Genomic DNA, 27,205 nt, shown 5'->3' with positions numbered 1-27,205 from the left:
AGGAAGCATGAGCTCAGTTCGGGGCTCTCCCCAGGTTGGCAGAGGGAGAGTAGAGCCCAGGATCACAGCTTAGGCAATTGGCACCGGGTGAAAAAATGGGTTACAAAAATCGTGGGATAAAAATTTAAGAAAAAAAAAAAAAAAAAAAGTAACATTGGGCACTGCAGTAGATTAGAGTTTATCATGATTGATTATGAATGACGTTATAGAGTAGATCATGTATTCATTGATTATATTAATATCTAGGTCTGTATGATGATACTAATACTTGATAGTTAGGAGTCAGGAAGTCTTCAGTAGGCCTCAGTAACTATTGTTTTGGTAAAGCCTATCTTGTTATAGTACAGCTCGTTCCAGAGGCCTTGAAGCCACACAGTATAACTCTAGTGTTTGACCATTCTTCTTGGCAGAACTACTTTACCACTGCCCAGAGTGTTAAACTGTACTTCTGTCCATGATATCATGTTATATAAACTTGACCACACCACCACCTAATATAATTGTCTTGTCTCCTCTGTTTCTCATGATTATTGATTGATCTGAATTCCACCACAGCACCATTTGTAACACACTTAATAATTCTAATCATAAACAAGCTAGAGGGATTAGACTTCTTCTGCACATGCTCAGTTTTCAACAAAAGCAGATTTTGAGGTGTAAAAGTATATTTTTTAATGTACAGTATTATCCTGCTGCTGTCTAAAGTTAGGCTTAGATGGATTTTTATCTCTATGTTATTGGTCACAGATTTATGTTAGCAGCCTCTGCTAATCTAGATGTTTCTAGCCAGGATATGGGATTTCATCATCTTATTGTGACTGTAGGTCACAGTTTTCCCATATGTACCGGTATGTATCTCTGTCACGCCTGACACTGTGGTTCTATGGGTTTGTCGCTCTGACACAATTCTCTGACGTCACTGTGATGTCAGGGAAACCACTCTTAACAGAATAGGTTTGCCGCTCTGACATCACGCTCTGGCTTCACTGTGATGTCACACTAACAGAATCCCTTTCATGCCCATATATGGAGTTCCCTGATGTCATATTAAGCCCATATCTAACAGGACTTCATATGGGAATGCCCATATATGGAGGCCACATCAGCCACATTGACCTCATAACACACTAACATAAATCTGCTGGTTCTACAGACAGGGATCTCCATGTATGGGCATAAAAGGGTATGATGTCAGATGTTATAGACATCATAGGACTTTCACATAACGAATAACTGAGTAAGCATGTTTGGGCTCTCACAGCATATCTCCATATACAGTACATGGATCTCTATATGGGTACCAGGGGTCTCCATATATGGGTAACTGGTCCGATATACATCACTGGCCAGATGGCCAAGAATTAGGGCGAGGTTGCATGTCGCCCTGAGGCGTCTTACTAGTAAATGGTATTATTAATTAGGGTGCATATGTATGTTTCTTATAACAAAAGATGACTAGTACATTTCTAGTAGCCTGTTAATTATGAAGGAAATGTAAAAAGTCTTACTTTTGCCCCCAGTCTCCCCTACTGCTGGGGTGGCCATGCAGTGCCTAGGTCTGTTTCTGTACCATAGTTATACTCTCTGTCTAGACTCTCAGTCGAGACCCCCACCACACACAGAGCATACGTAGACGGCCAGGAGCCTATAGGAGGCTGCTTCTGTAATGTGGTGTTGTGACCTGCCACGTCTTAATGGCTGGCTTCTCCCACCTGACATTATCCATTAGACTAGCGTAGCAACCGTTATTAAACTTATACAGTAACTCATTATTCAGTTCAATCTCCACTCTTAATTTGAAACAATTTTCTCCTGCATGTTTCCATTAATTCATTCAAATACAAAATAAAAAGCCAAAGAAGCAGCCAAGCAGGAATGAACTCACTGACTAAGGACATGTGGTTAAGCCATGCAAATTAGAAGGAAGGAAGGAAAAGTGGCTTAGTTAAACCTGGTCTGCTACACACAAATCCTCACTGTTAATGAGGATTTGTTCAAATTCATTCTGGAATGTGTTACCTTCTCACATTAATCTCACACAAACCAAATTGTCTTTTAAGTATGCTTTAAAGAGACACATGTTGCAGCTGACCACACAACCGAGATCTTAATTTAACATTGTTGAATTTATATTATGCATTGAAATAATGTTCTAATTTGTTATTTTTTTTAATTATTATTATTATTATTGTATTTCATTGTAATTATGTATTCATGTTTTTATATTTGTATGTATCCTATATGGACCCCAGGCTGTCGCTTCGCCATCAGCTAATGGGGATCCATTCAATAAACAATAAACAATTTGGTAGGTTACAGGTCCATTTGGGCCAATGTTCACACTCCTAATAACATTTTGATGTGCACAGAGTTAGGGAGACAGTCTTTCGTAGCTACAGTATATGGTGAATTCTATGGTAAAGCCCCAGCAAATGAGAATTCTGTGAGCAAAGTCTCATTTTAAAATGTCACAAAAATAAATGTTCCTTTCATCAGTGATTGAATCCAAGAATCTTTGTGATGCATTGGCCCACCACTTAAGGGCTTGATATAGGCTACTTTATTGCACGCGGTGGCGCACAATGAAAATGACCGGTATACGAGCTCACAATGCGCTGCTGCAGCAGCAGTGTGTGACACTGCAACCAAGAATAAATCCAGCTTAATGGCATCTGCCTGTGATCTGGTTCATTCTCATGCACCCTGCAGTGTTAGCTCCCTTTGGTCCCCAATGCAGTGCTTACTGAAGTGAGCTACAACAAGCCTCTTCTGGGAGACCCAATCACTGTCAATCTGTGCAAATACATTGCACAGATTGTCCCAAAATACCAAAGCCTTTTAAACTGCCTTCCAATTATGATGCCAAGCCAACCTGCCAACTAGACATCACTCCAAGGTTTAGATAAGCAAGGACCCAGAAGTGGGGAGCAAGGCACTGTCAGAAGTCATAATTATTGTATATGTTACAACTTACAAATTAGCTTTACTTTGCCAATTTCACGCTAGTGAAGGTAAACTTCTGTGTGAGGAGTATTAGAGGAGCAACCTTTACATTATAATTAATGCTTAGTGAACATTAGCATTCATTTTGTAATAACAGCAATTTGTTGATGTATATCAAACAAATAAATGTTTTTGCCTGCTTGAATCTAAATTGCAGACATAAACCATTACAGCCTGGAAAGCAATGCTTACAGTAATGCTTATCTTTCGTTACATTCATAACTTGCCAAGCTACATTTACTGCAATTATTTTATCCTGAAATGAATTAACAATATTCTCGGATTGCAGATGAAGCTATCAGCATATCATTTACTGCATTCTTCTGTTACTTAACCACACAAATCAAATCCTACTTCATCTAACTAGGCCCCCTCATGCCTCTACAAACCTCTTTGATGAAAATAGCAGATTTACAATCTCGCAAATTGTCTCAATGAGACACTTGTAGATCTGCAATCTTCGCAGAGTGTTGCCCCAGAATAGAGACGCTATAGTGTTCATGTGGTCGATGTGTTTTCTGGAATATATTTTGTTGACACCGGGAACAAAGACTGCCCGGGATAAATATGATGTTCCTTTCTGTGGCATCAAACATCATTTGAGCTGCACAAAAACGTTGAAAAAAACGTCTGTCAGGCACTATAAATGTGGCACCTTTGTTTCTTCTCAAATCTCCATAGAAAGTTCAAGCTCTGTTGGTTGCCTATTTTCTGTGCATCTTGAGGGCATGTGCTGCACTGTTTTATATACTGTACACGTGTGTGTGTGTGTGTGTGTGTGTGTGTGTGTGTGTGCGCGCGTGTGTGTGCGTGTGTGTGTGTGTGTGTGTGTGTGTGTGTGTGTGTGTGTGTGTGTGTGTGTGTGTGTGTGTGTGTGTGTGTGTGTGTGTGTATACAGTATATTCCTCTATCGCTAATGAGCTTACAGTACACTGTAAAACCCTTGCAGTACACTCTCAGAGTTAAATTATCACTCAGGATTTTACTATGTACCTTATGAACTTACGCTTGGCAATGTGCAGTCCACTAGCATGCACTACCTAATGTCTAGTCCTGCTATACAGTATATCCCAGTAAGGCTGTCTATTCTGCTAATTCACTTTTAGCATGTGTCTTGGGGTGAATACAGAGAAGATTCTGGCTGTTCTCAGTCAGAGAAACGTGCTGTCACTGACATAGTTAGCTCATTATTCCTCCCGGGCTGAGACAGTTTTTTTTCTCTGTGTTGTGGCATGTTGTGTCCACTGATATGGAAAGTCTCTAAATGTCGTCTGGAAGTCACTTCTCATCTCCTGTGCAGCCAGTGCATCACGTCTGACAGTTTTTGGGGTATGTCATGTGCATGGCATGGGTGTGTGCATGTGGTGTGTGTGTGTGTGTGTGTGTGTGTGTGTGTGTGTGTGTGTGTGTGTGTGTGTGTGTGTGTGTGTGTGTGTGTGTGTGTGTGTGTGTGTGTGTGTGTGCGTGCATATGTCCTTGTGTCAGCTCATTTTCCCCTATTTCTGTGACTTTGCTCATCTCTGAATCTCAGAGGGGGGCACATGAGGTGGGGGTGGCTTGTTTGTTTCATTCACATCCCATTTTCGCTGCCTGAGATTCAACAGAAAATCCCTTTGGTCTTTTCTGCCTTCTCACTGCTCTTTAGACTAAACGTCTGCACAGCTAAATCCTAAATATTAATTAGCCTCTTGAGTGTAATACAAACACTTTTACGACGTGTACCAAATTGATATATTTTTATATCGGTGGTCAAAATACAGTCTCAAGCGATTAGAGTTCAGATCAGAAGTGTTTCAGGTCTCTGTGTGGAGATCGATGGTGACGAGAATGTGACGCCGTGGCCCTTTAACATGGGGCAACCTATAGAAAGGCGGGTGTGAGTTTCACTGTGCTGCAGACAGGTCTGTGCTCGACCGCAGCATTCACGTCTGCACTCCACACATTGGCCAAGCTTCCCGAAGATACCGGAGTCAGGCTGGCGCCATGACCTCCAACTAGGCCAAACAGCATGAGCTAGCTAACACTCCGCACTTCAAAAAGGTGTCTTCTAGCAAGTAGCCCCACCACCCATCCGTCCCTGTCCGCCCCCCACAGACGCACTCCTAAGCACATAGCATTACATCACTGACCCCACTCGAGAGGATGACATGCAGGGGGGGGGGGGGGGGGGGGGGCATACTTTCTGTCACTCAACTTTACCTTCAGTCCAATCTATAGCTCGGTTATCTGCTTCACGCTACAGTACCTGGAGTATTTTAGAAGTGCTCAATGGTGGGGATACTTGAAGTACTTGTTGTAAATGTGTATGATTTGGGGTATCCTGACAGACCAGAGCAGCTGCTGGTGACAGGAGCCCACTGTGAACTCCAGTGGAATCTGTGATGATGAAACTGGGTTGATCTGATTTATTTGTGCGCCGGGCCGCCGGTGGAGAAGAAGAGGCACAGGAAGTATTTGCATGTGGATTTTCAGGGGACTTGACTTGGAAGGCACGAAGGCCTCACTCTCTAAAAAAAGCCCCCCCCCCTCTCCCCCACCTCCTGCAGCCCATCTTTTACTAGTGGGCGGGGGATCTAAAATAAAATCAGCTGTCACCGTCTGCCCCGTCGGACAGAGGTGAGAGTATACTGCTGGAGCTGGACTCCAACACTGAGTGGGATTTGCTTTTTGCTTGGAAAGACCCTGCCAGCTAGGGCTGCAGTGGCCATCCTGTGGGATTCTAACTGCTGAGTTCACAGTTTTTTATACGTTTTTGTTAACCAACTTACCTGGTAAGCAATGAAACCTCTGGCAGAAGCATGAGTTTTTGTGTTGTGCATTCATTTGTATGTTTGTGTGGATTGCAGCTGAGAATTTGGGTTTACCATTATCATTTGAATTAATATTCCATTTAGTGTGCAGTTGTAAATTAACGTATGTTGCCCACTGAGAAAAAGGGACATTGGAAGAGTTTATAGATCATTTATAAATGACTAGTAAATACGATTTGTGTTTGGCAATGGATTCAGAGAGGTCATTATTGTGCATAATGCATGGGCCAAATTTAAATAATCAGAACTGAAGATAAATATTATCACAAAAATAATTAATCTATGTATTTATTATAAAATAACTGCTACTATAAACATAGAGAATATATAACATTAAATATTAAATAACTTTCCTTGAGATATTGGATTTCTTCTGGTCATAAATAATAGATTTCTGAGCTATTGAGCTCTGTGTCCTCAGAAGAGCAGCTAGCAGCCATGTTTACCATGTGATCATGAGTCAATAGGTGAAATGCACACCTGTAGGGATGTGGTGCTGGCCAATGAAAACAAGCATGCTATGTAGAAAGTAGCCACACACTCATACTTTAAAGTGACATTACAATGTTGGCTTTATAAAGACTTAAACAAAGAATATCCAAATGATAGAGTCCGCATGGATGGACCCTATCATATGTTTCTATGTTCAACAAAGTATTGCATCAGAGCTTCAAGTGTGTGGCTACTTTTATATTTTATTGTCAGTTTTGGCATGGAATAAATGGAATGAATATAGTGTTAATATATAAAGTTCTCAACAAATAATGGAAACCATGTCAATATATAAGCTAGCCCAGATTTCTTTTAAACCGAATCTTGCCAGAACCGCGAGCCTTGACCTCCCAGATTTTCTCCAATGTTTCAAAAAAGAAATATGACTCTTCCTGGCAAGTTTAAAATAGGCTTGATTTATTTTTGAAAGTACTTGGCGCCATGATTACTTTGCTTTCTTGTTATGTGAGCTCGCAGCCCAACCTAACATGTCACTAGATAGCCCAAGACTGTTGACACACTTGTTGGCCACAAATCGTATGTCCTGTCCAAAAGGTTTACAACGTATGCCCCTGCTGACCATGAAGAATTATGCTTTCACACCACAACAGGCTTAAAGTTTGTAAATCCTGTATTAAGGATTTGTAAATTTAGTGTAGGTAAATATGGTCTTATTTTGGGGGGCTATAGTTATGCTTGTCCGTCATCCATCTCCAGAGAGTGATAGGTTTACACTAACATACCTCCCATTCCTCCTAGGCTAAAATAGATGGCCAGAGAGGGCCTTGCTCCAAAAAAGAGCTGACTCTGTGATCCTATGACAAACCAACAGCATTGTGAAATACATTTTTCAAAATACAATGACAATTTACAATTTAAGCATTTGGCACTCAGTCTTATCCACAGCAGTCACAGGACATGTAGAATTTGTATATGTTTCATAATATCCTGTTGAATCATGCTCAAGTTCAACATGCATCATATCCTAGTGATGTAACCACAATGTGTTTACCAAAAAATGAACAAAAACACAACTCCAATGATCTGCATAATTTTGCTAATTTTAATGTACTTGGACTTGATTTCCTGTGTAATGATAACTAATAAATAAAATCAAAAACTTTGGGAATGGAAATAATGAAACGTCCCAGGAAAAGTAGTTTTTTTTTCTTCTTCAATATTTGTTTATTGAGGTTCTGTTAGCTTACATATACAAGTACAATGTATGTCGAACCAGAAAAGTAGTTTTTAAGAGGTTATTGAAAATGGCACCACATTAAAAAAAATTGAAAAGCATCATAAAATAATTATTTTCCAAGCACCAGAATGTTTACACTTTTGAGTTTACAGTACATTTATCAGATCTCCTTTTTACCATGACTAGAATAAGAAACATTTCCTTGTGGGCTTTCAATCCTAGTTAAAATGTTTCATTGGCTTGCTTCCCTGAATGTCTTAATACTCCAAAATAGGATATTATGTGATTAAATCTGTGCTTTGCTGCAATAACTCATATTATGGAAATATCATATTTCTGCCGACAATATTCTTGATAATACATTCAGTCTAATAAAGTAGTTTGAACTAAAACTAATCATGTCTCACACAGCAGAAACCTTGATTCAGCCTACAGTATACATTCATTCGCCTTCGTCCAGAGATATGGTAGACAATCATTTTCATATTCAAAATGTCTCAAACGTACTGTAATGACATCTGAATTAACCCCCTACTTTTATATACTGTAGTAGCCCAGGGCCAGAGTAGGTGTGAATACTTGGACATCATGGACAGTTAATTCCTGTCTCAGCAAACAGACTAATGCATTACTGTCACTATAGAGTCTGAACAGTCGGGGGTAGAGTTTCATGACCTCCTTTACTCTTTATTTAAATGTTTTAGAAGTGTGCAAAACAACATTCTGTAGTCAGACTGAATATCCCCACGACGACAAGGAATATTTCTATTTCAAATTAGACTCACATATTATTAGTCTGCAGAATGCCAAATCTATTAATCAATTAAACCCTATACCAGCATCTCCCAGGGGTCTATACTAGGTCCCCTCCTTTTTTCCCTCTACACCAAATCTATTTTTAGAGTGGTCCTCTCTAATCTGTATAAAGCCTGTTATGCAATTATTTTAAAACTATTTATGACTAATATCTTTTATTTAGGGTTAGGGTTAATAACATATGTGTCATCAGTTAGATACTTTACCTGCAGTATGTTGCAATTATTTATGCTAGGGCCACAATGGAATTGAGTCTTCTGACTTTTTGCGCTAACCTGATAATTCTATTGTACTATGGTGAATTGTATCTTGGATTAAATCAAATCAAATCAAACCCCAGAATAGCAGCATTAGGGCTCATGTGGTTAACATAGTCAGGCCCAATACTTCAAATGAGCTGATCCTGAAACATTGTTTGAACTAATAGCATTGCTGCCTATACAACAAGCCATCGTCAAAAGGGGTCAGAATTAGACTTGCTTGTTATTTTTGACATTGTATTATAATTTTAGCTGTTTTTCATGGCTGGCTTGTTCATTTACGAAGTGGAGACCAACTTCATGCCAGAAAAAATAAATCTCACCATGAACAATTATGTTGCCCTGTAGGAAGTGATCTTCATCACCTCTACTACAATTAGAAGTCATGTGGGAAGAATGTGATTGATTTAAATGATGTCCCTGTAGTGTAGCATGAGTGCCTCAGTTCAGGAGGAAATCACCTGCAGGTGCTCTCTGAGGGATATCCACTTCACAGGCTTGGTTCTGTAGTCAAGTGATTATATTTCCAAGTTAGGCACCCACTCTTAATTTTTCTGCACTTTCAGTGAACCGCAGCCTTTTAAGTTAGTCCACACAGTGGTAAAACGATCCCCATTGCTGGCTATGTTTAAGAATATAATTGGAACCTTGTGCTACAATTGCATTTGAAAAGCAGTCCTTTTTAGTGTTTCGTATGTGGCTTTGAATGACAAATGACTGCACACCAGTGATGGAAGAACTACGCAAATACTTTATTCTTTAGTGTAAGAAGTAATACCATGATGTAGAAATACAAGTTAATTTCATGTATTCAGGATTGTACAAAAGTACTGTCTGGCACCAAAATGTAATTATATAGTACAATGCATAAAAGCAGTTATGCAGTATGCTCCATTTCACAATCATATTGTTGGATGCCAATTAATAACATATTTTGCAACACACACACGCACACACAGTATATATATCTTCACTATCGGGCAGAAACCTTGTATCTCCAAGTCTTCAAATGTATGTTTTTTTTAAAGTAAAGCCCTGCTTCATCATACAATACTGTCGCACAAAACTAGTGAAAATAGCCGATCTACAAGCACACAACGCCTCGCATCACAAGGCGCTGTGTGCTTGTAGATCTGCTATCTGCGATCTTTAAATCATTTTTAAAATGATAAATAGAAAACGAACGGTTTTCGGATATACAAGGTTTCCACCTGACCACAACGATATATATGTCTAGGAAATCTGTCACCAAAGGCAAAGAGTTATGTCATGCAACGCACAGACTGACCAGTGGCTTGGCTGTTTTTCTGCGCTCCAGCTGCTGGCAGCGCAGGTTTAACCAGGGCAGGACATCCTGAAAGAATTCAACCAGAGGAACCGGATTCACTCTGAGAACTCAGAGATCATCTCACAGACCAGCAGCCCCATGGCCATGTACCAGCAGGCAGCGGTCGCCAAGCTAGAGGACAACTCCTTCTCCAGCGGGGTACAAAGATGCCTTCCGCATGGACAATGTAACAAACTATTTTACTGCATGGCTACAGTATGCGAGTATAGGGGTGGTGGTGGTGGTTTAGGCTCCAACTACAGCAGCTCCGAAAATAATTCTTGGTTAGTTTTTTTTGTAACATCACTTATTTTTAGTCAACCTCATTTGGGTTGATAGTGAAATAAATGACCCAATACGTGACACATCACATCAAATGAAATTCTTGGTTGACATACGCATTTATAGAGTGGAAATTTTACAGATTATACTGTAGATGAGATTAATAATTAATCTCATCTTCTTGGCTAACAGACTAAAGTAGTTTACCTGTGTGATAAATGTTATGAACACATGGTGAATGCACTGCAAAGCAAAAATCATTTACGCATAATTATGCTGCAGTGGCATAGGTGAATTTTGTAGAGGCATGTTTCATAATGAGTATGACGCATTATCTACCCTAACCTAATTTTGCAGAAGCATTTGACCCTCTAGATACAAACCAAACCATGGGGAAACCAACTGATTTACACACTTTTTTTTTTATCTCATTGTAGTCCTTTGTAAAGTAGGAAGCTGGAGTATGTAGGTCAAGGCTGTAGTATACCTGTATATTATATATGGACTGATGTTATGCAGAGAGCTGGCTGTGAGCTAATTTTACTCATTTGTTCTACAAATACAAAAAGAGACCTAGAATGGCATTCTCCTTTATGTAGTATTGGTTTCACCTTTGCATTGCCACAGTATATGATTTGTGGTTTGTTGAGATCTGACTGTCCTGCCTTGACATTTGCTTGTACAGAACTAACCTGACCTTGTGAATGAATTTATCCTTCGCTTGGATTGTTTGTTTTCGCCGCGTGACTCACACCTCCTTTTGCACAGAGCATCCTATGTTGCACGGTAGCTGTCATGTTGTGTGTGGCATTGTCCTCATTGCAGACGGTTCCGTCATGCGTTATTAGAGGAAGGTGATGACACTGGGCCAGCAGGGGTGATGTGGTGGCCCTGTAGATACATGTATAGATATAGATAGAGGGGAAACATGAGACCCCTTTCTCACCGGGCAGACTCTAAACTGAGCTGCTGTAAACAGGAAATACTGTACATTGGGGGCCTTCGGGACACCTCTGACCTCCATGACTAATGGCTGAGTTTTGTAACTAGGCTCTAATCTGAACTCTGCATGCTGGCATTTGTCGGGACAACTGCCTGTTACAAAAAGCATTCCAAAATGTAGTTAACTAACAACTTTGATGTTGTGTTAACAAAGTGCTGTTTGTATTTGTGTGAGGAATACAGTAAGTGTGCGAGAGTGAAAGGAGCAGAGCGTTATACGGGTTGTATTTTTGAGGGCAGCCTGCAGTGTGTACCACTACCAGGCATGCACAATAGCCCTATTAGGGCCACATGGAAGTGGAGGTGGCTAATGACATTTCCCTGGTTCATTAGGTCATGGAGGAGTCGGAGGTCTGTTCCCTGCCTGGGGGACTTGCCAGTGTGAGGAGACAATTTGAGAGCCAGGAAACTGCAACATCACACAATGTAACCCAGTACCATTTCCAACAAAGCTCTGTGCAGGTACTGCAATTAAAACGCAATGCATGAGCATTTGGCCGGCATATAATGCATGAGAGAGAGCCCTTCGTTCAGAATCAGAATCAACTTATCGTCACATCACAGATTTACAGGTGTAAGAAGTGGGTGAAATCCATGTTTGTGCAAGCTCCCTAATTTTTGTTATTTTCAGAGTTAGATGTGGTCTGGATGTGGTGTTCAGAAAGAGAAAAGAAAAAAAAAAGGGGGGGGGGGGTGCAGGGAGAGCAAAATCAAAGATATCTACTGTATATACATACACAGCATAATCCAGCTGGTACAGTATGTACATGAAGTTAGACATAAGGTTCATGAACATACTGCAGCAGCAGCAGCATGTACATGATATTAGACATTAAGGTCTGAGAGAGTATCAGTGCATTGTACATGAGAGTATAAGGTGCAAGTAGATTATGAGTGCATTGTCAGATTCATCCACATAGTCCACAACCTTCACAGGTACAACAATCCACATGTTAGATCCACAAGGAAAAGTAAACTTCGTGGTAAACTCCCAGCCTGGTGACAGGATCAAATAGAGTGGTAACTCTCACAGGTAAAATCCATATGGTAGGTCCCTGCATGAGGAAAAGTCAAGTCCAAGGGTGGTCAGGCCTTTGTTCAACAGCCTTATTCATAAACCTGGTGGCATTGCCCTTGATAAGGTCTTGGTAGGCCTCCTTGTCTGGATGTGGTGTTCGTTGATGCACTGAGCTTTGATTGCACACCTCTTCCTGTACAACTCCTGGAGGGAGGGAAGATCTCCCATTATGCGCTCGGCCGATCTGTTGAAGGTGTTCTAAACGGCATGGTATATTTAATCTGACGGTAGCTGGATTTAATAATGTCTGCTCTCTGTCCTTTGTACCACTGTATTCCTACTTACTTCAGATGCTGGAGTGGTTGCTCCAGTTGCACCAATTACCGGTGTTACAGTCTTAGCAAATCTCACTGGGTTTAAGGGACGAAAAATGACATTTCTAGCAACAGTTATTGCTTTTGTTAGAAGGCACTGAAGGAGACTAAATCATCTGGACCATGTGCCTGTCAAAGCCCCAGGGTTCTACACACAGACTACTCATGGATTAATTGCCTCAGTTCAGTACACTGGTGTCTAGCAAAAGACAATGGAAAACATGTTTGTGTCTCTTCAACTGTGGTAGTTACTTTGAGTGGTCAACATGGAATACGATAGAATTAATCCTCCACGGTCTCTATTCCTGATCTTTCCTCAGTCTATGGTTCGTGTCATTTGAAACGGTCAGCTACTCTATCTAGTCAAGGCCCTTCTGTAGGTATATTCATGGTTCAATGTTAAAGGTTGATTGACCCGGACATTCTTAGACATGCCTTATAAAATATGACATCACTGTCGGGCAGAAACATCATATATCCAAGTTTCAAATGTGTAGGTTCTTTCGCAAAGTAAAGCACTGCTTCATCATACAAGACTGTTGCACAAAAGTATAGTGAAAACAGCAGATCTACAAGCACACAACACCTCGCGGTGCAAGGCGTTGTAGATTGGCTGTTTTCACTAGTTTCTTCTTTTCAAATCTTTTTATAAATTTTTCCAAATAGCAATAACCCAGAGGCGGGTAGACAATCTCAAACAGTGAATACATCATCAGTAGATATCAATGTACATTATTAAGAGGTTTTCACTAGTTTAAATCATTTTTAAAATGATAAATACAAAACCAACGGTTTTGGACATACAAGGTTTCCACCCGACAACAACGATATGTCTTGGACCTTCTTAGACAGGCCTTATAAAAATACATATACTTAGTTGTGGGGTATTTGCTATATTACATTTGTACATACTGTACAGGTACCGGTATGTAGAATTTGTCTATGTTGTCCTCTCCATTTATCATCCTAGGACAGCGACTGCCTTTAGTACTAAAAATAAATAACAGACGATAAGTGCATTCAAGTAAATGTTACACAACCCTTCATTGTACAACCTCCTTATATCGTGAGTTCTGAACATACTCTGATAGAGGGTCTGGGATCAAATAGTTTTTATAGCTACTGTATTCAGGTGTTTAATTGGAACCCTGTGGTAATTATTTTCCTAGCCTGTTTGACAATGGTCTTTTCAAAGAGCATTTCAATGTCATTCATTTCAAGGCTGGTCAAGCATACTCAATGGAGCAAAGTCGATATTAGAGGGAGCCCATAGCCTGCTTTGTGTGAGTGAGTGAGTCTGTGTGTGTCTGTGTGTGTGTGTGTGTGTGTGTGTGTGTGTGTGTGTGTGTGTGTGTGTGTGTGTGTGTGTGTGTGTGTGTGTGTGTGTGTGTGTGTGTGTCAGGACTAGGTGTTAATAAAGTAATAATAAAGTATTCAATCAATCAATCAATGTGTGTATGTGTGTGTGTGCATGCAACATGCGTGTACGCACACACATACATACACATACACATACACATACACATACACATACACATACACATGCATATGTCTGTGTATGTTGATGTGTGACAACCACTGTCTTGTCCTTTACAGCAAGTGTCAAACTCAGAGGTGACAGTGATGAGCAGCACCAGACAAATCATCCCAGGCAGTCAGCAGCAGTCACATTTTAACCAGGAAGAGATGGTAAACATTCTTCTCTCTTCTCTCTTTCATTGTGCTCCCAGCCTCCCACACAGATAAAGCCCTGTTAATGAGTTGCACAAATTGAGTAAAACATTTATAAATGATTGCTATTAATCAGATTCTCTCACTTTTGTCATTAATTATTTATTAGTTTTACTTTGATTTGAGGAAAGAATTAATCAAATAAAGTTGGTAAGACAGTAATAATATAATAATGACATGGAAATTGCTGTCTGGCTGAATTTCATTTTTCCAATAAATGTTTTCTTCTTTATTATAAGTAATTTGTTTCTTTACATCATTATGTATCTTGCACATTCATAGGTCACCTACAATAACAACAGTATGGCCTCCTGTTATGAAAACCACAACAATGAAGCAGGTAGTATGTTATAATTTGTTTATGCCTTCCAAAATGTGCTGTATGTCCTTTGTGATTAAATACCACAATGGTTTTCTTCCTCCATCGCTGAATCTATCTACTATTATTTATTGATTTCTAGTCGAGGAGCCCAGGTTTACCACTAAAGAACTGAGGGATCACTTTGAAAAAACCATCGAAGAGGCTGCTCCGAGCAAACAGATTAAGGTAGTAATTCACAGATTGTCATTATTCATGTAGTTATTTTTACCTTCTAACTGGAACTGTAGCCAACTAGTATAAGAGCTATTGTCCATAATGTGAACTTGTGAACACATTAACGTGAATTTCCTCTATTTTGCTACATTAGCGACTTAATTTGGTTTCATTTGATTTGATTAGATTTACCACGTAACATTATTAATATTAAAAAAGTGCATTAGAGCAGTGATTCTCAACCTGTGGGCCGAGGAACACTGATGGGCCGTGAGGATACTGTAATTGGGCCCCCAAATAATTGGCAAAAGACTGACAGTTTTCATTTTGACCGATAAAGTATACTATGTTAGTTCCATTGATTGATCCAATCCAGAACCCAATCGAGTGATTGATTGTGAGTGATTGATTAAATAAACATGGTCTGAAACACGGCCCGCCCATTTAAAGGGGAACACACACCGACGCTAAGCGGCGCAGTATTGACGCGTGTGAAGTGCCGCGCGGTAACACCAACTGCACAGTGGGGAAAAACATTTTCACCGTGCAGCAGCGCCTAGAAATAGAACAGCGGCGAATCGGCGTGGCGGGCGAGGTGGCAGACGTGCCCCGCGTGGGTTACTTCATTGAAAATATTGGGGGTGTATGTTTTGACGCGCTGCATCTGCGCCACCTCCGCGTCACCTCCGCGTCCGGTGTGTGTTTCCCTTAACCACTTAACACGGCAGCCGAAAGGCTGATCCAGAAAAGGTTGAGAACTGGTCCGCTGCATTAGCAGATATGCAGGGGAAACACAAGCCCTCAAGGGGTTCACAGACGGGATTCCCAATTGTGTACATTTTCATGTTATGAAGAGAAAGCTACATTTATGCTTTGCTCTTGAATCTCCTTGATATATTTATGCTTTTCAGTTCAAATTAAGTGGTAATCTAACTGTGTAACATGTACAATGTATTCTTCCACAACATTGTCAAGTACTAAGTGATAATAATTCCCACAAATATCACTTTTATCCTCAAAAAAAGATTGGACGAGACATCAATCGAGCCAAGTGGGCCTCCAATGTGACAGTGACACAAAATGATGTTGCTAGTGACATGTGCACTGCATCAGCCACTGACGCTGCAGAAGACGCATCTATGACCGTTGCAGATTATGAGGAGTTTCCACCACCTCCCCCCGAAGACTCTGATGATCTCCCACCCCCACCACCTGACTTACTACAAGTGCCACCAGACAGCCCAGACATCCCTGAGTGCTATTACTCACCTGAGCCTCCCGAGCAAGTTTACTCCTCTTCCAAATGCCCAGTCAACAGAGAGGCTTACTTCAAGCAGAGGAATATGTATGAGCTAAAACGCCTCTATAAGCACATTCACCCTGAGGTGCGCAAAAACATAGAGCGAGAGTACTACAGTGATGAGGCTCAGGTTGAGAACAACCAAGTGGAGAGCCAAGAATATGTGTATGAGGATGACGGCAGCCTGAGCCCAGACCAAGACTACCTGGAATGGGATGAGATTCTCCAAGGGGAGGTGCAGTCCATGCGCTGGATGTTTGAAAACAAGCCACTGGACGCCATTAAAGACGAAGGTGTGGACGAGGATGCTGATGACAACAACAAAATAAATCAGCAGGAGATAATAGTCGGGAAAGATGTGAGGCGCACGGCTTGGATGTTCGAGACCAAGCCCATGGGGGAACTGGGTTCAAACAACACAGACTCCACAGAGTATAGAAACAAGTTCAACAAACAGGGAGATGTCCGCGCCGCAGCCTGGCTGTTTGAAACTCAACCAATGGAATCTCTCAATAAGATGCATGGGGAGGAGGACCTAACAAAAGAGATAGTCTTCACAGAAGAGGATGGAAATGCTACCATTTACATGATCGACAACAAGTACATGGAGAGCCTTGGTCACACTGAGACAATCGACGAAAGCCACCTGCTCAGTCTAAGGTCTGTGTTGGAAGAAATCCATGGCGAGGTGAAGACAGTCACAAGCACTTTTGACACTCAGTTCAAATGTATCCTCATGGGACAGTTGAGCCAGATGCTGGAGATCAAATCTGTGCGCAAAATTGAAACAGAAATGGAGAGTTCCATCGCCTCCCGTTGGCTTTTTGATACCCAGCCCCTTGACATGGCCAGCAGAGATGCTGGACCTCTGAAACTTGTGTGCAGCCTCTCCATGGAGGACAATAATAAAGGTGACTGGGGCAGATGGCTGTTTGAGATAAAGACATTGTCTTCTCTTGATGAGTGGGAAGGCTTCAGCATGCAGAAGGAGATTGTTGGAGCTGATGTACGTAAGCACTGTTTAGTGTTTGAGACACAGCCAATGGATACTCTGAAGGATGACTCCAATGCCAAATCACAAAGCATTGAGGACGTTATTGGGGGTAATGTTAGATCAGCAAGAAACTTTTTCGAAAGCAGCCCTCAGCTAGCTAGAAGGTCTGGCCCAGAGGTAGGGAAGCTTAAAAAGCCCACGTGGAATCAAGAGGAAAAAGGAGATGTGAGACATCAAAAATGGCGTTTCGAGAGTCAAGCACTGGAGCAGATAAGGGAGGAGAAGAAAGAAGTCATCCGAACTGTAAATGTTGAGGAAGACCTGACGCAGGAGGATGGCTCGAGCTGCAGGGCGGATGTCCGTAAGAACTGCTGGGTGTTTGAGACACAGCCAATGGATACTTTAAAAGATGATGCAAATGCTAGATCCTTCTCAAAAGAGGAAGTTATTGCAGGCAATGTGAGATCAGCAAGACATTACTTTGAAACAATGCCTGCTGAAGAACCGACAGAACTTGCTGAAGTTGGCAAACTCAAAACAGCGGTGGCACTCAGTGAAGAAAAAGGTGACGTTAGACACCAGAAGTGGCGTTTCGAGAGTCAAGCACTGGAGCACATAAGAGAGGAGAAGAAAGAGGTCACCCGAACTGTAAATGTTGAGGAAGACCTCACACAGGAGGATGGCTCGAGCTGCAGGGCGGATGTCCGTAAGAACTGCTGGGTGTTTGAGACACAGCCAATGGATACTTTAAAAGATGATGCAAATGCTAGACCCCTCTCAAAAGAAGAAGTTATTGCAGGCAATGTGAGATCAGCAAAACATTACTTTGAAACAATGCCTGCTGACGAACTGACAGAACTTAATGAAGTTGGCAAACTTAAAAAAGCAGTGGCACTCACTGAAGAGAAGGGCGATGTTAGACACCAGAAGTGGCGATTTGAAAGTCAGCCCTTGGAGCAAATCAGAGAGGAAAAGAAGGAAATCATTAGAACAATAGACCTGGAAGAAATTGATAAGGTGGATGTCTCAAACTACACGCAAATATTTGAGACCACAGATTTAAGCAGAAGTGATGAATCTCAAAAGATTTTCATAGAAGGTGTGACCTCTGGCTCTGTGAAATCAAACACAGATCTATTTGAATCTACACATTTGTATGCCATGCAAGACAGCTCCGGGCACTTCCATGAAGTGAAGAAAGTGCGTCGTGAAGAAGTTATCAAGGGAGATGTAACCACTTGCAAATGGATGTTTGAAACACGGCCAATTGACCAGTTTGATGACAGTATCAGTAAATACCAAATTATCAAGGGAATATCCAAAGAAGAAATTGAATCTGGTGATGTTAAAACTGCCAAGTGGTTGTTTGAAACACAACCCCTTGATGCAATGAAGTACTTCAGCAATATTGATGATGAGGAGATGGTGGAGACAAACACGAATGTTGAAATTGTAAAAGGAGATGTAAAAACTTGTAAGTGGCTATTTGAGACTAAACCTATGGACATTCTGTATGAAAAAGCAGAGTTGAAGAGTGATAATACATCTGAGGAAATGCACAAGGGAGATGTCAAAACCTGCACATGGCTTTTTGAGACGCAGGCACTTGATACGATCCGAGATGAGACCGAAACCATTCTAAAAACATGCACTGTGAATCAAGAGGATGTTAGGGGCAAAGATGTAAGAATGGCTCGCTTCCTTTTTGAAACAGAGAATCTTGAGAACATCAGTGGTGAGGAAGGAGGCTCCTTCAAGCGAGTCACCGAAATAAACGTCAAGTCCGGAGACGTTTCGAGGATGAAGTACATTTTTGAAAACCAAACCTCTGATATCATGACTTCTACTTCTGAGGAAATCATGCAAAAGCTGAAAATGGTTCAGTCAGAGGATATACTGAAGGGAAATGTGTCAAGTGGCAAGTGGCTCTTTGAAAATCAAACTATAGATAGCATACGTGACAGCCAAGAGGAATCTATGAGCGGCCGCACTGTTAATGATGTGCAAGGGGGCAATGTTGACAAAGGACGTTTCATTTTTGAGACATACACATTGGACAAAATTCAAGAGGTGTCCTCTGAGACCGAGACAGATATGAGAAAAATACAATCAATTGTCCGTGAGGAGGAAGAGAAGGGGGATGTGAGGAACTATACCATGATGTTTGAAACTCAGCCTCTTTATGCCATTAAGGACAAAGAGGGCCATTTCCATGAGGTCACTACTGTCACAAGCGAGGAGGTGATGAGGGGAGATGTGGTCGGATCCCGGTGGCTGTTTGAAACCAAACCTCTTGATTCCATCAGAGACACAGACGAGGTCTACATCATCAGATCTGTCACACAAGAGGATGTGCATAAAGGAGATGTCAATTCCACCAAGTGGAAATTTGAAACACAGCCTCTCGATAGGATCGCTGAGGAAAATAAGGTTTTGATCAAAACAGTTGATGACATTAAAGGGGGAGACGTTACGATGAATAAACATCGCTTTGAGTCAGATGCACTGTCGCAGCAGTCTGTTAAAACAGTTAATGTGAGTGAAATACAGAAAGGTGATGTCAGGACAGCAAAATGGAAATTTGAAACCCAATCAATTGACAAAATAAGAAGTATGAGCTCAGAAAATCTAATTGACACAGTCAAGAAGGAAGAGATGGCAAAGGGAGATGTCAAACAGTCTGTTTGGCTCTTTGAGAGAAATCCTCTTGACCACATAAAAGAGATGGATGAGGATGGCAATATAACTGTCACTTGTGAGGAAATTCCTAAAGCTGATGTGAAGACAGCAACCTGGCTGTTTGAAACAACACCAATTGATGACTTCAACGAGACAAGTATGGAGAAGACAGAAATCCTGGGCAAAAGCATCAAAGGAACCCTTGAGGAGCTTTACAGTCAGAAGATGGTAAGCTCAAAAGGAATACTCATTGAGGCGGATGAAATCGGTGATGTTAGAATGGCAAAATACCAGCTAATGAATACACAAGCTCCCGAGATCCAAAGAGAGGAGGTCATCAGCGGGGATCTGCAAAGCATTATGATGAATCTTTTGAGTAGACGGGAGACAAAGGAGAGGCAAATTGTCATAGATTCGGAAGAGAAGGGAAACATTGTTGAAACAGTACACCACCTGTTCAATCAAGACACTGGATCCAGTGTTGAAAAGGAGGAGATAATACGAGGTGACATTCAGGAAGCTCTAAATAACCTTCTGAAGGAGGATCAGACAGGAAAACATGGAATACTTATCCAGGAGGATGAGAAGGGAGATGTACGCATGACAATATATTCTTTGCTGAATAAAAAAGAGTCTGTTACTTTGGGGAAAGAAGACATCATCAAAGGTGACATAAGGAATGCTCTATACAAACTGTCTAGTTCAGACAACCCAGATCAGAAGATCAAGATAAAGGTGGACGACACTGAAAAAGGCAATGTCAGATTTTATTCCACTTGCATTGAATCTGGCTCTCTTGACTACCTCAAGCAACTTCATTTAGGACCTGATGACTCTCCACTTGACAGAACAGAGAAGGAAGAGATTGTTGGAGGTGATATCAAGGGAACCAAACTCATCCTTGGCTCCAATCAGACTCAAATTGAACGTACAGTTGAAGACATTGTCCCTGGTGACGTTCACAACACAGTCAAAGTGTTCATGTCAGAGTCGGCCTACTCACTTGAAGGTCTACAGAAAGTGGAAATAGTCAAAGGAGATTTAAAAGCCGCTATGAGTTCACTGTCTGAGTCTGTGAATCAGACCGTTGTTGTAGAAAAAGAGGAGGTGATAAAAGGCAACATACCAAAAACTCTGCGGAACCTGGAGAGAGCGCAAAGGCGGTTCAAGGACATGGAGAAACCAGATATCATACGGGGCAATATTAAAGGGGCTCTGAGATCCCTCGAAAAGTCATCAACTTCTAAAGTTGAATCTGTTGTTGAGGATTTGGTTCCTGGAGATGTAAAAGCCACCCTGAAATCTTTGGAGCAGGCAACACAAGCTGTGAAGGAGATTGAGAAGGAAGAAATCATAAGGGGCAACATTCACACAACAAAGCAGTGTTTACATGATGCTTCCAATGAAAGGTGGGCATGCCAACAGGAGATAGATGTGCAGGGAGATGTCAGAGGCACAATTCAACTCTTAATGGACACTCCATCATCACCGAGAATGCAAAGAAGAGCAAGCCTTGAGGATGATGAAGTGATAAAGGGTGATGTTAGGATGTCAATTAAGTCATTATACGAGACACAGAACCAATCCCAGCTAGAAAGAGAGGAGGTGATAAAGGGCGATGTTAAAGGCACTATTAAATCGCTGCTGGAGACAGCACAGCGTGAGGCTCCTAAAGTAAGACCCTCATACAGGAGAGTCAGAGTGAAACAGGGCCCCCCGGTTAAAAACCTTAACATTGATGCACAAAGAAACATACAAAAGATAAGAACTGCCAATGTAGTCAAATCATCACAAGAGGATCACTCCCAATCGACTGAAACCCAAGTTGAGTCCACACAATCACATTCTATGCGTCAGTCTTCCCACCACACGACAACCGTGGTAGAACATAAAACCATTACCCAAAACCATGGCATTAAAACATTAAACACTCAATTCCGTAATCTGAACTCTAATCCCAGGGGAATGATAAAATTGGATAAAACCAAAGTGAACAGAGGAGATGTTTACATTCCAAAACCAAAAGTGCCAGAGTCGGATTTGCCTCTCCCTCCCCCTCCTCCATCTGTGGCAGATATTGACCTCCCACCTCCTCCCACTCCACCTCCTCCTCCACCAACTGTTGATTCTGAGCTCGATCACCTCCCCCCGCCACCGCCACCACTTGCTGGCGAGCAGGACTTCCTGCCACCCCCTCCTTCTCAACAAGAGCTGGACAATATGCCATCACAGACGATCAATTCCTCACCGGGGAAAGCTACAAAATTGACTGTCAAAAAGGTGAAAGCGCCCGCTTTGCATCCAGTTCCGAAGCTGGACCATAAAGTAGAATTCAGTAAAAATCAGCAGGTGACATCGGAAACCAGCATGACCACCTGCAGCAAATCTGTGGTGGAAATAAGCAGAACTGAATCTCCAACAATGAAGCATTCATCAAAATCTGTGCCATATGAAATTCCCCCACCGTCTGAGTCACCACGACCACTGAAGAAAGTTTACATATCCCCTGTAAGATTCACACCCCCACCCTCCCCACCTCCTTTCATGAGAGGGAAGTCCAGTAAATTTATTACTCCATTAATACAAGCAGAAGAAAAGTACCGGAGGCTGGCTACTCCATCCCCCACTTTCATGCACGACTCAGTCACAACTGCTCTAGAAATGCTTTCCAATGAAAGCATTGACCAACCGAAGAAGACTACATCGGATTACCCTGAGGAGAAGGCCGAAAGGTCCATGACCATGGTTCACTCAGATCTGCTATCATCTGATGTGACCAAACATATGAAAATCACAGATGCCACCCAAAGCAATATCTTAACCACCGCTGTAAAAGAGAAAAACATGACAGATTCTACCCTTATTTCTTCAGCAAAACAGCAAATTATCTCAAATCAGACTTCTGAGGTGTCCTGTGTTCAAAAGAGTTCGTCCATTTCAACTGTTACAAAACAGGCCTTTGCGTCCACTTCGCAGCAAATAGTTTCTGTCTCCTCTAAGCAGTCTGTTCAATCTGCCATTACTGAAAACATTCAGACATCTATCAGTGATGAAAGGACAGAAAGTATTGCAACTGAAACTAAGAAAGAATTCAAGAATCTGAGAACAAAGGGCTCCATTAAGCCTGAGAATAAGATGATAAAAGAAAAGCCTAATTCATCAGAGAATATCCTTCCTCAGACGGTAAAACCAGAAACACTCATTGCTGAAGTGAATGTAAACTCAAGCGAATCACAGCAATCTGAGGACAAGAAGAAAAAGGCTAATAAAGAATCAGAAGCATCGGATTATCACCAGGATTCAAACAAAGAGAACACACTCACAGAGACAAGTTTAACGGAACATCAGTCACAGCCTGATGACAAAAAGAAGACAGATTCCATTGGCCATGAAGAAGAGCCACATAAAGAGTCAATGCTCAATGGAAAAACAGGCAAATCAACGCAAAAGACAAAAAAGAATGGTAAGCAAGAAAAACAAGTGGAGACAAAGGAACCCCAGGAGGCTGATGAAATTGAGAGGGAAGATGTGGAAAAATTAAAGGAGGAAGTGAAGAAAACTTCTGAGGTGAAAGTGAACACTGAGCATAAGAAAGTGCAAAAGGAAGTGAAGATTGAGCTAAAGGAGGAGATTCAGAAAGTCATCCCTTCACCTTCTGCAGATGCTACTGCTGTTACTGCTATTGCTGACAGCCAACCGGCAACTCAAACCCCTACAAAAAAGAAAAAGAAGTCCAAAAAGTCCAAAGGTGGGGCACAGTCAGGGCAAGCAAAAGATTCGTCCACCGAATCCAAAGCACTCATTTCTGAAAAATCCCTCCAAAGCCAAGAAACAGTCACCGTTGTCCAAACGCACCACAGTGTGAAAGAAGAGCACATTCAAGTCCGTAAGGAAACTCTTGAAGAAAGTATGGCTCATCAGAATGTACAGAAACTACAAGAAAGCAATGTTCAAAAGCAAGAGAAGGCCTTGGAGACTAAGAAGGATGAAACAGCTCATGATAAGTCCACAACAGAGACCACAGATGATTCTCAGAGGCAACAAGCTGAAGCTTTAATGGCTCACATCACACAGCTAAGGGATATTTCAGGAAAGACTGATCTTAAAGCCATGAAGACTCTGTTCAATACAATTCCAGAATGGCTCATTGGTCCAGACGAAAAATGTGAACTGGAAGGTTCTGCAGTCGATAGCAATGTAGAGGAACTTGAAGAAATTATTTCATATGTGAGGAAACTAGTAGAGACTAAACTCATGTGTCTAGAAGGAAACAACACAATTGAAAAGCATGAATGTGAACTCACATCTGAAAATGTTTCAAGCGGGGCACAGAGAATATCTAAAATCAGTATTGGTTCTGCAAAGGTTGAGAGCCAAACAAAGAAAACAACCTCACTAGAAGGTCAAAAACAAGAGGCAACTCAAGGTAAATCCACTGACCTCAGAGCTCCCTCACCATCCCTGAGGATGCGCCCTCCCTCGCCAACCTTCATCACCATTGAATCCACACGAAGAACTGAATCTCCTCAGAGAGTGACCCCATCGCCTACATTGTGGCACAGGCCTGCCACCCCCACGACAACCCCATCGCCTATATTGTGGCACAGGCCTGCCACACCCCCAACCCCTCCCCCACGTAGGTGTGACACCCCGACCTCACGAATCACCCGCATCACGCCGTCTCCCACTTTTGACCGGGCCGAAAACCTGGCACGACTGAAGGACACGACAGCGAAGCTCTCACGTGGCGTGACCCCACCGCCCATCCTCCCTCCCCAGCAAATCCCAGAAAAGAAGTCAGAGATTGTGGAACCCCCTGCATCATTCCATCGTCAAATCAAAATCGAAGCCCCGGCTGTGGATGCCACAGAAAGTTCGGACATGACGGCATCAGTGCAAGACAACAAGGAGCTCTCTGGAGAGGCTGAACAAGTTGACAGCCAAATGACTACAGAATGTTCAGGTGCAGGTGCAGCCCAGCCGCCTGCAGATATCCCTCAGAAAGTTCAGGACACTGTGGAAGCTTCAGACATATCACAGTCATCAGTAAAAGACAAGAAAGTGTTTTTTGAAGAAACTCACAAAGCCGAGCTCAATAAGACTTACGTGAGGAAGGATCTCATGGATATCCATGAACGCTTGGGCTCAGACATGGAGACGAATATGGAGCTCTTTTCAGAGGGTGAAAAGGTTGACATAAATCCTGCGGACGGGAAAAGTTATCCAGAGTGTTCGGGTGCAGATGTTAATGAGGTACAAACAGCAGCCGAGTCACCCGCAGAGATCAGAATGTCACTCTCTCAAAATGAGCAGGACACTGTAGAAGGTTCAGACATATCAAAGTCATCGGTAAAAGACAAGAAAACCTTTTTTGAAGAGGCTCGCAAAGCAGAGCTCAATAAGACCTATGTGAGAAAGGATCCCATTGATATTCCTGAACGTTTGGGCTCAGACATGGAGGAGTCCGATAAAGAGGAAGAAAAGGAGGAGCTTCCCAAGGTGGACTTGTCTGGTCTCCTCAATAAATTTGAATCACCAGAAGAGAAAGTCTACATCAGGAAGGAGCCGGTAGCGCTCGTGGAGGGACTTGAGAGTGACAGAGACATCGTCGAGGCCTACGAAGAAACAGTTGACACTTTGGAGCCGGATGAGCCACGTTTTGACTTCCAAGCTCCTAAAAATGTTTTTGTTTTTGAACTGGATGAGCACTGGGAGAGCTCTGCTTTCAGACAGGAGCCTATAACAATCCTGAGTGACATAACGGCAGTCAGTTCAAAACAGGAGATTCCCCAGGAGGCCAAGAAGAGTTCACGGCAGAGCACACCGCTCCCTAACCAGAAGGATTTGGAAGAAACAGTGTCAACAGAACCCTCTGGCTTCTCTGAAACTAAGTCAGTCACAGAGCATTTCACGAATGTCGATGAATTTGGCAACAACAGCGTTGGGTCAAGGACCACCACCACTGTTTTCGAGCAGTCTGAGAGCATCTCGGCCCCGTGCGGCCCTTTTTCCTATGCTGACGCGGTCAAAACAAAAACAAAAGCAAAAGCAGCAAAACGGACGGAATCTTATGACGAGGCCTCTACAGAGGAACTGTTGAGGAATTTCCACAAAACATGGACAGAGAGTGAGAGTGTTTTCAAGAGCCTGGGCTACAGCGTTTCTGAGGAAAGAATGTCTACTGTCACGTCACATGATACAAAGACCACTTTATCTGGTAAAGACTTGTGCATCTCTGATCAAAACCAAAATAGAATCTAACAGCATGGGTGTGATGGCTTAAGCCATTAACCAGTCTGCATTTGCTTCATGTCCTGTGGCTGTGTGGGTTGTTTTTTTATGTAAAAAGGTTTATATTGTTTTATAGACTTGCTGGCTTGAACTAACATAAAAGGTACACAGTACTTAATGCAGGCCTGCAAGTGACTTGATCTGCTGTGCATATATGTGTGTGTGTGTGTGTGTGTGTGTGTGTGTGTGTGTGTGTGTGTGTGTGTGTGTGTGTGTGTGTGTGTGTGTGTGTGAGTGTGTGTGTGCGTGTGCATGTGACAGGTGTGCATATACGGTATGTGTGTGTGTGTGTGCACGCTTGTGTGAGACTTCTGACACATTTTCTTGTTCATGGCTTAACAACTCAATAGTTGTGTGTATATTTCTGCATACTAATGCAGTTGTAACACTTTGGTAAAACCTTAAAGTGTGTTTTGATTGCACCTTAGCTACTGTACTTTGCATTGTGAGACCGCTGAAGGCTGTCCTGCTCTGTTAATTCTGTATTGCCATTAAGTGACTAAGATTAAACATTCCATCTCTTTCAAGCAGATACGAGTTCCGAAGTCAGAGCTTTGCATGGTCTGTCGGAGGAGGGTTTATCCGATGGATGCAGTAATATTGGACAGAAAGAAGTACCATAAAAACTGTTTCTGCTGTGAGCACTGCAGTAGTAAATTAAGGTAAACTTGCCATTATCATTCAGCTTCTCAGTCAACTTGCATACAGTATTTCAAGCAAGACCAGTTACGGATGTTTCTGTAATTACATGACCATCTCTTAGTTTTTGCTATATCTAAAAGTGGCTGCTGTTTTCTGACATCCATTTTGTTCAACTTCAGATGAAAATGCCTTTCTTTTCTCTTTCAGCGTTGGCAGTTATATCTTTCTCCATGGACGTTTGTACTGTCGACACCATCACAAACAACTTCTCACGTCCAAAGGGAACTACGATAATGGCCTTAAACCTCCCAAAGAAAGCGGTGGACCTATACCTTCAAATGAGCAACTTGAATGGAGACATTCAATTGGCAGCATACCGGTACACTCATTAGACAGGGGCAAAACAAATAATCTTGATAAAGATATAAATAAAATAGCTGTGGTCTGGCCA

The 27,205-nt window shown here is 42.0% G+C and overlaps 1 protein-coding gene across 1 annotated transcript; it reads left to right on the top strand.

Annotated features, from left to right (window-relative positions):
- Positions 1-10,005: 10,005 nt before the first annotated feature.
- On the top strand, positions 10,006-26,082 carry xirp2b (xin actin binding repeat containing 2b; the record flags this gene model as incomplete). The annotated part of the gene is made up of 7 exons (XM_080753459.1): positions 10,006-10,065; positions 11,524-11,652; positions 14,179-14,271; positions 14,596-14,653; positions 14,775-14,860; positions 15,874-17,367; positions 17,713-26,082. 7 exons carry the CDS (start codon positions 10,006-10,008, stop codon positions 26,080-26,082), a joined length of 10,290 nt encoding a protein of 3,429 aa, XP_080609585.1.
- Between the last annotated feature and the right edge of the window lie 1,123 nt (positions 26,083-27,205).

Source organism: Nannobrachium achirus, assembly GCF_963921795.1.
Source record: "Nannobrachium achirus genome assembly, chromosome: 22".
NCBI lineage: Eukaryota > Metazoa > Chordata > Actinopteri > Myctophiformes > Myctophidae > Nannobrachium > Nannobrachium achirus.
Note: the sequence above shows the minus strand (reverse complement) of the source record. Positions and strands in the feature narration are given on the sequence as shown.